The sequence below is a fragment of the Gymnoscopelus braueri genome (assembly GCF_963280865.1).
Source record: "Gymnoscopelus braueri genome assembly, chromosome: 11".
In the NCBI taxonomy this organism is placed as follows: domain Eukaryota; kingdom Metazoa; phylum Chordata; class Actinopteri; order Myctophiformes; family Myctophidae; genus Gymnoscopelus; species Gymnoscopelus braueri.
The window spans coordinates 51404084-51418270 of record NC_137613.1 but is presented as its reverse complement, the minus strand read 5'-3'; the positions used below and the strand labels follow the sequence as shown (position 1 = coordinate 51418270).

General features: G+C 40.3%; 1 protein-coding gene across 6 annotated transcripts in view; it reads left to right on the top strand.

The window, feature by feature from the left end:
* Positions 1-13127, top strand: part of LOC308095781 (GTPase IMAP family member 8-like) — a 50849-nt gene extending 37722 nt beyond the window's left edge. For 2 of the 6 annotated variants that reach the window (XM_080442831.1, XM_080442832.1), the window contains exons 2-10: positions 2617-2687; positions 2883-3008; positions 3979-4086; positions 5606-5719; positions 5841-5942; positions 6989-7484; positions 8187-8268; positions 9126-9830; positions 12345-13127. In XM_080442831.1, the coding sequence (XP_080298957.1) occupies positions 2653-2687; positions 2883-3008; positions 3979-4086; positions 5606-5719; positions 5841-5942; positions 6989-7484; positions 8187-8268; positions 9126-9830; positions 12345-12934 (2358 nt within the window). In that variant the 5' untranslated portion in view covers positions 2617-2652 and the 3' untranslated portion in view covers positions 12935-13127. Of the gene's footprint in view, positions 1-2616; positions 2688-2882; positions 3009-3978; positions 4087-5605; positions 5720-5840; positions 5943-6045; positions 6122-6988; positions 7485-8186; positions 8269-9125; positions 9831-12344 lie in introns of those variants that run through there. The other 4 variants (XM_080442834.1, XM_080442835.1, XM_080442830.1 and 1 more) reach the window with 4 other exon arrangements.
* The last annotated feature ends 1060 nt before the right edge of the window (positions 13128-14187 follow it).

Below are 14187 nucleotides of genomic sequence, written 5' to 3'. Positions count from 1 at the left end.
CTTGTAACTTCAACAGCACACCTTGTAGGCAGGTAAGCATCCTCAATATGAAAAATGGTAATCTTTTAATTTAGAATTACAAATCTGATATCTGACTATATCAAGTTACATACTGTAAGTGTTGTAAATGTGGACAGCAGGTAAAGAGCCGTAATAAAATGTTTTAACCACTTCATCCCTCTCCACGGCATTTAAAACGGAAAACAGATTAAAACAGATTAATTATTTTTATTGTACAGGCTAACCTGTCTCTATATTTCTAACTAACTGTACGTACAGTAGAGCAAGCAATATTAGTCAATAATATAATCTGCCTGCCTGCCTTCCTTCCTTCCTTCCATCCTTCCATGTAAATAATGTTTTAAAACTCTACAAGTGAGGGCAAAACAATAGCACTAAAGAGTCCCAGATCAACTTTATTGACTATAATCCCTTCAGGCCAGAGATGTTCTGTTTATGTTTAATCTTGTTTTATTGCACCTGCCACTTCACCTGTTGGACATTGTATCCTGATCTGACTTCATTTGAAATGTTTATTATTTTATTTTGTCTGGACTCTTGACTCTGGACTTCTGGCTGCATGGTTTTTATGAGCATAAAATACATCTAATCCCTTAATAACTGTTGAAATTGATGATGCTATTGACCTTTTGACCTCTTGCTAATTTCAAATGCAGTCTTGTGTCCAATCACATCTTAGTAACCCTTACTATGCCGAGGCCCAGTAGGGACCAGTGGTTCCCAAATGTTTTAGCTCCAGACCCAAAAGAGAAATTTGATGTCTCCCTGAGAACTAGTGAAAATATATATAATACCAAGACTTGTCCCGGTGCGGTTACCACATTATTTTGGAGGGTCCCCAGAAGACAGTAAAGTCACTTATCAAAGGGTGCCTGTATTGTGCTTGCCAACGTGTCGTCACCACGGGGGGCGTGGGATAGTAGCTGCAGACATACTGGTGGGGGTCAATGTTAAGTCAACCAGTTTATCCCCCACCAAGATGTCCGCGCTACCAAATAACACTTGTTGATGCCCCCCCTTCAGGATTTCTTGGTACGCACTATAGGAGGAGATGAACGTGTGTGTGTGTGTGTGTGTGTGTGTGTGTGTGTGTGTGTGTGTGTGTGTGTGTGTGTGTGTGTGTGTGTGTGTGTGTGTGTGTGTGTGTGTGTGTGTGTGTGTGTGTGTGTGTGTGCGTGCGTGCGTGCGTGCGTGCGTGCGTGCGTGCGTGCGTGCGTGCGTGCGTGCGCGCGTGCGTGCGTGCGTCTGTCCACCTGTCCTGTGCTCTGATTGGCTGTAGCACATCTCTGCTCTCAGTGCTCGTCTCAGTAACAGGAAGGGTGGGCACCAAAACATTCTGGGCACTATGAAAAACTGGGCATGTTGGGAGAGTGGGAACTAGGGAAATCTGGGCAACAAAACAGAGTGGGCACCAGGCCTAGGAAGAGTGGGCACTAGGGAAATGTGGGCACCAAAATAGAGTGGGCACCAGTAGAGGGGGCACTAGGGAAATCTGGGCATCAAAACACAGTGGGCACCAAACCTTGATAGAGTGGGCACTAGGGGAAATCCAGGCAACAAAACAGGAATACTTTGAAGTCTGGCATTCATATTACTGGAATGCAACTACATTCCAGTACATTCCAGATTTCCCTAGTGCCCACCCTGTATTCGTTTGGTTTCAATCTGGGAACCCATCCGTTAACAAAAAAGGGAGGGGGATCATTTATTTCCCCTTTGTTTTTACCTCTGGGGGTGTAGAAACAGGAACTTGGTTTGGCTCCTCCCCTTTCTCAGTCCACTTCCTCCCAGGTGCTTCTGTGTTTATTCCTTACTTACAACAACACTTTAGGGCAGTGATGCTGAGAGATTAGTTTGGTTTAGATCCTGTGGTCTGGTAGGACACCTATTGGTTGACTAGAGGTACTGCATGTATCTACATCTAGTGTAGCAGATATGTTGATGATACTCACTGGTTCAGAGTTAATGTTTGTAATCTCAATGTCAATGTCATATAACAAAATATTATGGTCTGCAACCATACATTTATTATGTCACTTGTTTTGCCGCCATCTATTTATTTCTGAAATGAATCTATGTAACTGTGTGTGTGTGTGTGTGTGTGTGTGTGTGTGTGTGTGTGTGTGTGTATGTGTGCGTGTGCGTGTGCGTGTGCGTGTGCATGCATGCGTGCGTGTGTGTGCATGCGTGTGCGTGCTAGGGCATTCACAGAATAGTCGAATATTCGAATATTCGAATATCAAACCGACTTTTCGACTATCAAACCACTATTCGACTATTCGAGAAAAAAAAAAAAAAAAAAAAAGCATTTATTTTTTTATTTTTTTAAGATTTTTTTTTTTTAGTGGCTTTTCTAGAGCAGACATGCAGCTGTGAGCTCTGGTGTGACGTCAACTCGCATTCCTTGAGTCGAGTCATCAATGCAATTAAAAAAAAAAAAAAAAAAAAAACTTTTTTAAATTTTTTTAATTTTTTAATTTTTTATAATCAAATCGAATAATCGAATATTCGAATACTTTTGGGTCGAATAATTCGAATACCATAAATCACTATTCGTTAATGCCCTAGTGCGTGCGTGCGTGTGTGTGTTGACAGAAGGTATGAACTATTCTATAGTGGACGACTGAAGTCATGGATCATGAACATTTGGATGACAAGAGTGGCAGGTTGGACACAATCAGATGTTTTTTATTTAGCATTTTCTTTGAGTTTAACGTTGAATAATAATAAGAAATTATAATTATATGATAATGAACAATGGTATTCACAGCAAAATTTGATGTTTTTTATTTAGCATTTTCGTTTAATGTTAAATAATAATAAGTAATGATAATGAAAAAAATAAACAATGTTATTCACAGCATCATCCAGGAGACTGAAGGACAGAGAACAGAGATGTCTGCCAGCAGTGATGTTGTTGTGAAGAGTGAACCGTCTATGGCTCCACATGATAACTTCAACACAGTCACCAGGATCCCAGAAAACAGGTTGGACCACAACACGTTCAGGGCTTATTTTTTTTATTTTTTTTCATATCCCTTAATTCAGTGTATATCAACCCTGGCAAACGTCCCAATTTTGGGCCGGGGCTACTGCTGAGGTGTGCCGCGCCGTTTGAAGGAGGTTTGAAAAAAAAACATTTTGAATTTTTTTTTAAACAATAATAATAATCAGGCATGCAAACAGCCCCGAGGTGAAAAGGGTGACAACATGCTGTTTTTTTTCGGGTCAGGTGTCACACTATTGCCCTATTTGGATTCAAAACGGCTAGTGGAAGCTGAAAAGCTACAAGTTTGCATGTCTGAATAATGCAAAAACAGAAATATTTGTTTGCATTTGCTTTTTTTCTCCCCCATATATTTTCATGATAAAAAAGTGCGTATCGTATCGAAATCGTATCGAAGTTGTGTGCCCAATATCGTATCGTATCGTTTCGTGAAATGTGAAAATCGGCACACCCCTAGTGTGTGTATATAGATATACCGTATATATATATATAATTATATATACCGTATATCTAGGTGTGCCCTGGGATTTTTTGGCTATGCCAGGTGTGCCTTGGCAGAAAAAAAGGTTGATAGACACTGCCTTAATTGACTTGGTACTTGAAAGATATTGTCACGGTCGGTTGGAAACCATAAACTGTATATTAGGCCATAGCTCTGAGTGTGTGTGTGTGTGTCACAGGGTGAAGCAGGATATTGGGGTGTCTCCTGCTGTCAATAATGTGTCCATGAAAAGTGACTGGTCCATAGATCACCCTGGTAACTTTAAAAAAGAACTAACTACTCCTGACTCAGGGTGAGAATGATCAAAAAGCTTCAGTTATAGAAACTTGATGGTTGCCTATGCAACTACACGTTAATCACATAATCATCATCATCATCATCATCATCATCTTCATCATCGATATTGTTGAAGTGGTGGTTTTCAGCATAAATGTCTGCTTTGTTTCAGTGAGGTTCACTTTGCAAAACCGGAGAGAGTGTCCCCTGCACCTAGCTGTCTGTCTATGAGAAGTGACACGTCCATGGGTCGTCCTATTAACTTTAGAGAATACCTCATGTAAGTTATACCATTACTATGTTTCTGTTAAAGGACTATACTGGTATCAATTTCTAGTCACAGCCACATAATTGTACATAAAACTATTTTCACATTGATGGTTTAATTTTAGATGCCATGTTAGTGTACCTTTTCTCCAAAGGCATTACAACATTACAGATCTCACCTGCAATATATAATTGAGTCAATAGTTGCTTTTACATACATTTTCAACACAGCGCCTCCTGCAGACAGTTAGTACACAAGCTGTTTAATGACATTTTTACCCCAGGTTGAAATGTACTGTATGGGTGGAAGAACTTGTCTCATGACATAATGTGATGTTACCGTCTGTCTGTCTGTCTGTCTGTCTGTCTGTCTGTCTGTCTGTCTGTCTGTCTGTCTGTCTGTCTGTCTGTCTGTCTGTCTGTCTGTCTGTCTGTCTGTCTGTCTGTCTGTCTGTCTCACTCTGTAGTGGAGGAGTAAAGTACCATCCATTGTCCCTTTGTTTTTCTTTATTAGCTTGAAAGCAAGAAAGAAAGCAAGAAAAGAAAAGAAAAGAAAAGAAAAGAAAGAAAAGAAAAGAGAAAAAAAAAAAGAGAAAAGAAGAAAAAAGGAATAGAAAAGAGTAGAAAAGAAAATGCACGTCTGTTCAATCTGGTTTGAAAATGTGAAATGAAGCAGAGTTGAGCTCACCCAGAATGAGTCACAGGGGGAGATGTTTCACCTGAAGAACATGCTGGCATGTTTTTAAATTGTTCAATGATGAGCTTGGCAGTTTTATTGTCTCCGCCAGGCCAAAAGGCATGGCGAGAGTATGTTTCACCCCCTGTCTGTCTGTCCGTGTGTCGGTGTGTGTGTGTCCGTGTCATTGTGTCTGTGTACAGCTAATTTCTGGCACCGTTGGCTTGATCGCAGCGAAACTGTGCACACACACTCCCTGGATGCCAGAGCAGAACCTCTGCACCAAATTGTTCACATGGGCTGTTTATAGCGCCACCATGAGGCCGATTTGTGCAAAACTAATTTTTTGACAGTACTCCTACAGATTTTGTCCAGAAATCCTGCAAATCGTTACACAGTATCTGTAGAGTCATTAAACAAAACAAGTTATTCAGATTTTTCATATTCCATCCTGATTGGCTAAAATTGGCTTCCAAAGTTTGCAGGAGTACTCGTTTTGAACAAAATGCCCCAAATCATGAACACAGCGTGCGATTTCCGTGAAATTTTGCACGCACATTCCCACTAGGCTGAGGAAGAAATGCCACTTGAATTTTTTCAAATCAGCCTCATGGAGGCGCTACAACAGGCCGATTCGTGTTTTTACCTATAACTGCACCGATCTGTGTAAAACTTTGTATTCGCACTCTCTAGAGTCCAAGGAAAAACCTTTGCCCTGCATTTTTCACATCTGCCTTTTATAGTGCCACCAGGAGGCAGACTTATGTAAAAAAAAAATTGGGGTATTAAGCCTTTTTTATCCAAATTTCACGCAAATCTGTACACGTACAATGTCATGTGTGTGTGTGTGTCACAGGATGAAGCAGGATAGAGGGGTGTCTCCTGCTGTCAGTACTGTGTCCATGAAAAGTGACTGGTCCATGGATCACCCTGGTAACTTTAAAAGAGAACTCACTACTCCTGACTCGGGGTGAGAATGAACAAACATGCTTAGTTTGCAGTCATAGAAACTAGATAATAAATAATAATAATATTAATAATAGTTATTGTTGATGTTTTGGTTACCAGCATACATTTCTGCTTTTTTTCAGTGTGGGAGCGTCCCCTGCACCTAGCTGTCTGTCTATGAGAAGTGACTGGTCCATGGGTCACCCTGGTAACTTCAAAAGAGAAATCACTACTCCAGACTTAGGGTGAGAATGAACAAAAATGCTTCACACTTATAGAAACTAGATGGTTGTACAACTACATATTAATCACATAATAATATTGATAATAATTTCTGCTTTGTTTCAGTGTGGGAGCGTCCCCTGCACCTAGCTGTCTGTGACAAGTCCATGCATCAGCCTATTAACTTTAGAGAATGCTTAAAGTAAGTTACACCATATATTTCTGTTAAAGGACTATACCACCATTAATACATGTCATTGTCTATTCACAGATTCAGCCATACATTGTACATCAAACATTCCCCATCTATGCCTTAATATTAAATGTCATGTTTGTTTACCTTTTCTATAAAGCCATTTCAGTCAGATAACTCACGAATATTTTGAATCAATATTTATTTGAATGTGAATACAAGTGTGATATAATAATTTATCTTGGCGTTCAGGCTCTGCAACATAATTTTCTCCCTGCTCAACATATCATACAGCCATCATTAACCATAAAGAGCAGGGAGATAGATATACATAACATAACATCCCCCATGGGGAACAGAACCAATAGCAGAGCCCACTGGTGGTGCTGGGGTGGTGGTGGGAGAAACAGTTGCATACCAACAGACCAGGGGACAAATGACAGCAGAATGAACAGAGACTTGAGGTGAGCTTAAATAACCCGCTGATTGGTCAGCTGATGTCACGTCAGCTATGACGTATGGTCTGAGTAATAGTATTGTAGTAAGCGCCGTAAGCGCCTGCATAACCGCAGTGTGTAACCTCTCGAGTGTATACTGCCTGAACTAACTCGCAGGCTACGTATCATTATGTTAACTTACCTGGCATGTCCAGACCAATTTCAACCACTAATATTGATGACTGACACTCTCAATCCCATAGCTCAATGATCAATCCCTATTCCACATGAGGCTCCCTGATTCTAGACACTAGAGGACAGTGTTACTCTGTGTAGAATGTCATACAAAGATGTTTTACAAACAAACGCAGCTAAACAACCATGTATCTTATCTCTCTTTCTCTCCCACACTATCTCTCTTCACTCTCCCCTCTCTCAGTGAGTTCAGCTCCAGTCTGCTGACCTCAGTCTGTGTCATGTGTAGTTTGTGTTCTTCCATTCTGAAGAACCCTGTTTCCCTTCACTGTGGACACAGTTACTGCGAGTATTGCATCAATATTCACTGGTCCCAGCCAGGCCCTACAGGAGACTATGTGTGTCCCCAGTGTAAGAAGAACTATCCAGTCCGTCCTGTACTCTCTGTTAACCTAGCATTGAACTGGATGCTCCAGGCTCTCCAGGAGACAAGTTTTAGTTCAGCCTGTCCCAATCTGCCACAGGCTGGACCTGGAGATGTAGCTTGTGATATCTGCTCCAGCCTCAACCTCCGAGCCGTCAAGACCTGTGTGACGTGTAGTGCCACCTACTGTGAGAATCATGTCAGGCAACACTACACTGTCCCAGCACTGCAGAAACACACCCTGGTCCAGGTCAATGAAGACACAAGACTCTCACAGTGGGAGGAGAACTCTGGGAGAATGGAGGACATCAGAGAGGTGAAAGGAATGTTTGTATACACCTGTGTTATTAGGGCTTTAATGTCTGCTGTGAAACAACCTCTCTTTTGCTTTTAAACATAATTATGAAACTATGGTTAGAAAGTAGAGCGGCACAGAAAATAAAAGTGATAACTGGAACCGAAAAAGATTTTTCTGCGTGATGCTGATGCCACAGAAGAACCATTTCGGACAAAGTTCTTTAAATAACCATTTATTTAAATGGTTTTAGATAGAACCAATAACCACTTAAACCCTATATACTTCATTGACCGGTATCTCCCAGGGGTCTATACTTGGTCCGCTCCTTTTTCCTCGATCTAAAAGCTTACAACGTGTCACATTGCGACACGTTGTGAGCTTGTAGATCTGCTATTTACGATATATGTTCACCTACTGTATTGAGACATGCCTAAAATTGGAATGCTAGGGTTTAAGTGGTTAAAGGTGCATCAAAGTTCTTTGAGAAATCATAGTGGTTCTCTTCTCTAGAACCACATGAAGAACCATTCATTAAATAACGTGTTTTTTAGGAGGTGATGGTTCTTTGTGGAACATTTTGGCCTTTTAAATAACCATTTAACAACTGTATTTTTTCCATGTGTACTGTATACTTTTAGTCTATGATTGCGATCAAATCCATGCTGTCAAATTTAGATCAAATGCATAACTAAATAAGCTTGTGATCATTATTCTTAAAAGGAATCGTTTGTGGCTAATGATGAGTCTGAAGAGCATCAGGAGGTTGCATGTAAGAGGATGAAGATGGAGGTTGAAAAGGAAGGTGAGAAAAGAAAATAAACTACCAAAACATACATAGTTTGAATAACTGTACCCCTCCAGATGCAAAACCTTTAGAGGTGACCACATGGACCAATTCCAATAATTTTACACACACCCCTTTATTTGTGGTCCCAAATGATCTAAAAAATAAGGCCCAAGTTTTTTAAAATAAAATAAGTACCCTGAGGTCTGAGAGGCCTGTACTCAGTCAAATGTCATTTGCATGATGCCTACAAAGGTTAGGAGAAAGTCTCTAACAAAAAGGCCACTGACATGCCTGTACTGTAAAAATTGAAAAATGTTGAAGCACAACAAATCCATTCAGGAACATGATGTAAGTGATATTAAAAGACTAGGCCGGCCTGGACTACTGGCGTAGCGGTCCAGGCACCTAGGCTCCAGAGTAGCCCGACAGCGCGTTGTGGGTTCAATTCCCTATCCCGATGGCCTTTGCTGCATGTCACTCCCCATCTCTCTCCCCATTTCCTGTCAGACTACTGTCCTATCAATAAAGGCATTAAAGCAAAAAAAGAATCTTTTAAAAAAAAATGTATTCAGCCAAGGGCCTGGACGGCTGGCTTAGCCGTCGGGGCACCTAGGCTGCTAATGCCAGCCTCAGAGTGTGTCGCGGGTTCGACTCCCGATCCCTATGTGTGTCACTCCCCATCTCGCTCTCCCCATTTCCTGTCAGTCTGCTAGTCTCTATATATAAAGGCAGAAAAAGCCCCAAAAATATATTTAAAAAAAAGAATCAGCCAAACTATTAATTACACAATTTAGTACATCAAACACAAGGAGACAGACAGAGACAGACAGACAGACAGACAAATGCTGAATTTGTTCTTTCTTTTATTTCAGGTGATGACCTCCATCTGTCAGAGATGAGAATTATACTTCTGGGATCTAAAGGGTCAGGGAAGAGTTCATCAGGAAACACCATCCTAGGTACAGAGGAGTTTAGGTTAGAGAGAAGAGCTCAGTGTGAGAAGAGACAGGGAGACGTAGCAGGGAGACAGGTCACTGTGGTCAACACTCCAGGATGGTGGCGTAATTATCCTCTAAAGAACACATCTGAGCTGATCAAACAGGAGATAGTTCTTAGTGCATCTCTGTGTCCTCCAGGACCAAATGTTCTCCTCCTGGTTATAAGAGCTGGCTCCTCAGTTGAAGCTGATGTTTGTAAATACATAGAGGAGCACATGCAACTTCTAAGTGAGAGAGTGTGGAGTCACACTATAATACTGTTCACCTATGGAGACTATCTAGGAGATACATCCATTGAGCAGTACATTGAGAGTGAAGGAGAGGCCCTGCAGAGGCTTGTTGAGAAATGTGGGAACAGGTATCATGTGTTCAACAATAAGAGCAGGGGTGATGAGACTCAGGTCACAGAGCTGCTGCTGAAGATAGAGGAGATGGTGGCAGGAGATACAGGGAGATGTTTTGAGATAGACAGAAGAGTGTTAGAGGAGACTGAGAAGAAAAAGAGAACCCAGGAGGAACGAACAACACAACGACAGATGAAGGTGAAGAAAGAACGTGAGAGCATCAGGTCAATGATGGGTATGTAATTCTTTCATTGAAATCACATCTGTCACTATGATCATCTGCAACACACTTCTCAAAATAAATACAAATATAACCTAACACATTAAGACATTTACTGTAGGTACATGTGATGATATAAGTTAAATGTTGAATATTGAACATGATGCATTGAGAAAATAGTTTATCTTCTCTGCATTGTCTCTCCTTAGTGTTAGTGTCTCATATCAGTCTTCTACATCAAGTGTTCTCAAACGTTTTCAGCTCGAGACCAAAAATATACATCTGGTGTCTCCCCAGGACCCAAACGTATAATAAATAAATCCTTTATGAATTAACCACTTAAGCCCTATTTAATAGTGAAAATAGCAGATCTACAAGCTCACAATGTGTCGTGATGCAACACATTGTGAGCTTGCAGATCTGCTATTTTGAAGATTTGTATACATTTTACACATTTGAAAACTTGTGAAATGGGACATTCTGCATAAGGAGTACTTTCTACTTTTGGTACTTTAAGTATATTTTAATGCAGATACTTTTGTACTTTTACTCAAGTACAGTTTTTAATACGGGACTTAAATTTGTAACAGAGTATATCTACATTGCAGTATTGATACTTTTACTTAAGTAAAACATGTGAGTACTTTTTCCATCACTGGTGCTCAGTGACAAACTTCGAGAGTTGGGTCAGAGTGATCACAGATCACACACCTGATATAAAGGTTATTCATTAATATATGAAAGATAAATTAATATTACAATATTACAGCTACTACCGAGTGTGATAATCTGTGATCACATCGCGATTCTAAACAGTGACACACACACACACACACACACACACACACACACACACACACACACACACACACACACACTCACACACACACGGTCGCCTCCTCTGTCTGGGCGGGGAGATAGATCGATATATACATGCCGGTTCAGAGCTCCTCGTGCCCGTGGGAGACCCAGAGAGCAGGCCAGAATGATCATAATCACACACACTCGGTGTGTCGGTGAGGAAGGTTTTCAATTAATAATGAAAGTTTGTTGTCTGTCTATAGATTTAATATTCGTTTTTGTGGGTGTGTGTTTAGCTACGGTCGGCCTCCGGTGTTCAGTGGTCAATATGCTGCTTTTATACCCCGCTCCGCCCGGTGAGAACCGGGGACAGGGGACCGTGTGGCAGACCGGTCCCCAGCTCTGTCTCCTCTCCCCCCGGGAGATGTTCATGCCACATCATCATTAATATTACATACAGCCGTTATTTAAAACAAAAACAAAATAGTGGGAACTCCTCCACCTCCGTGTCTGCTGTGAGATATGGGTTGACATTTCTTTGGCTGAATGAGCTAATCCCCGCCTACTCAGATCATGCTGTGCTCTGATTGGCTAGCCTAAAAGCTTAAAAAAGCTGAAGGCTAGAAACCACTTTAAAAAGCTGCTTCAAGAATGAGGTCTAGAGAAGCCTTTATATGTTAGCTTTAAAAAGCTGATATAAAAATGTAAAAGCCGATTTTCATAGAGATTATATTGAAAATAAAAGCTGATTCATTGTTTTGCTTTTCTTGGTGTGTATGCAGCTTAACACTCGAGTCAGGCTGTGCCACAACAATACCGCTTGTCCTTGTATTTTAGTTATGAAAAAAGTGTTGAGAGCAAAATGAACAGCCCAAGGTATTGTAAATGGTGCATTTATATAGCGCTTTTATCCAAAGCACTTTACATAGATTGTGCATTACATTCACCCATACATACCGATGGCAGAGGAAACCATGCAAGGCACCGATCTGCTCATTGGGAGCAATTAGGGGTTCAGCGTCTTGAATTAACCACTTAAGTCCTATTTCATAGTGAAAATAGCAGATCTACAAGTCCATGACGCATCGCAGTGCGACACCTTGTGAGCTTGTAGATATCCTTTTTTCACTATTTCTAAAAAGGTTTTAACTTTTATTTATGGATTTGTTGTACTTTTTTGAATAAATATTTATTAATTAATTAAAATATTTTTTTTTATCTTTGAAAGTCTTTCGAAAGTCTTTTGAAATTGTAGATAACGCAAAACACTGGATATTTATCCGTAAACCAGAAAAATGTGTTTGCGACTAAAAAATGGGTCCCGACCCATTGTTTGGGAAACACTGTTCTACATCACAGTAGTTTTCATTAAAGGACCATTCCGGTGTTTTTATATTTTTAGTTAATTGACTACATGTGATATATTCTTTACATTACTGAAGATGATATATTATTTTCATTTAAACTTTTAGGTGATAAACCCACCTTAAAATGATCTGCTTCTCTGGCCAATATTGAAAGGTCATGAACGTTTGAATTTTGTTGGTAAAACAAGATTGTTTTACCAATACAATTCTTCCAGTTTCACAGCAGCCAACACCCTTCGTAAACTATTGTGTATCTATTGCTGTCTAGAGGCTTACAGTGGTGCAGGTCAGCCAGACAGACAGACAGACAGACAGACAGACAGACAGACACATGCTGAATTTGTTCTTTCTTTTATTTCAGGTGATGACCTCCATCTGCCAGAGATGAGAATTATACTTCTGGGATATGATGGTTCAGGGAAGAGTTCATCAGGAAACACCATAATGGGTACAGAGGAGTTTAGGTTAGAGACAACAGCTCAGTGTGAGAAGAGACAGGGACACGTAGCAGGGAGACAGGTCACTGTGGTCAACACTCCAGGATGGTGGTGGATAGGCCCTTTAAAGAACACATCTGAGCTGATCAAGCAGGAGATAGTACTTAGTGCATCTCTGTGTCCTCCAGGACCACATGTTCTCCTCCTGGTTATAATCGCTGCCCACTCATGCAAAGCTGATGAATGTAAATCAGTAGAGGAGCACATGCAACTTCTAAGTGAGAGAGTGTGGAGTCACACTATAATACTGTTCACCTTTGGAGACGATCTATTAGATAAATCCATTGAGCAGTACATTGAGAGTGAAGGAGAGGCCCTGCAGAGGCTTGTTGAGAAATGTGGGAACAGGTATCATGTCTTCAACAATAAGAACAGTGGTGATGACACTCAGGTCACAGGGCTGCTGCTGAAGATAGAGGAGATGGTAGCAAGAAATGGAGGACGTCATTATTAAACAGAATGTTGAAGAACACCACCACTGCTTTTGCTGAATGGTGTGAGCTCACTTTGTTCTTACGTTGTGTTTTAACAACTTGTAAATATATTGTATACATATTGTTTTGTGTCAACATTGCTTCTCCACATGATAATACAAAGAAATAGACTGATTGTAAAGAGTTACTAGAAGCTCAGAACAAGACAGGATGAAGTTAAACAAGAAACAAGAATAGTGGAGAAATCGAACAGCATTCAGCATCCACAATGACACACAAACACAATGATATTTGTCTCTGTCATACTGTATTCATCCATTGTTTTCTTCACAAACAGAAAAATAAAGGTGGAAACTGGAACCCAAACTGGTTCTTCAGAGTGATACCATACAATTGTTCTAGAAACAACCCTTAACTACTTAAACCCACTTCATCAACCGGTTTCTCCCAGGGCTCCTTTTTTCCCCTCTACACCAAATCTCTTAGTCGAAAATAGCTGATTTACAAGCTCACAACTTGCAGATCTGCTATTGTCAACGAATGTTCGCCTATAAGGCATGCCCAAAACTGGGATGCTAGGGTTTAAGTAGTTAACGGTGCCTCAAATAACCGTAATCAGAAATGGTTCCATTTGGTACCATTTCTGGTTCCTCAAAGAACATCCCCACATAATGGTTCTCTAGATCAGTGGTTCCCAATCTTTTAGCTCAAGACCTAAAAGAGAAATTAGATGTTTGCCTGGGACCCAAACTAGTGAAAATAGCAGATCTACAAGCTCACAACGTGTCACATCGCACCACTTCTTAAATGTTGTTTTATTTATTTATGGAAATGCATTCGATTTGTTTGAAATTATTTATTTATATATTTTATGTAGGAAACTAGAGGGAAAAAAAGCAGATTAACCCATAAAACTTGGTCCCGACCCACTGTTTGGGAAACAGTGCTCTAGATCCATTATGAGAAACCTGAACATGAAGAACCATTCACTAAATAAAATGGTTCTTTAGTAGGTGATGGTTCTTTGTAGAACCATATAGCCTTTTAAAGAACAATTTCAGAACCATTCTTTTTCTGTGTACAGGTATTTTAACATGAGCGGAGGAGTGGTTCATTTTGTACATAATGTACATTATATGTTGCATTTGTCATATTTCATATCCATGTTTCCCACTATGGTGGATTTTCCAGTGGAGATGATTTCTACTTGTGTTTCAATTGAATGAAGAACAACCATCTGTGCAAAATAATAACCAATTTAATTCCTTGACAT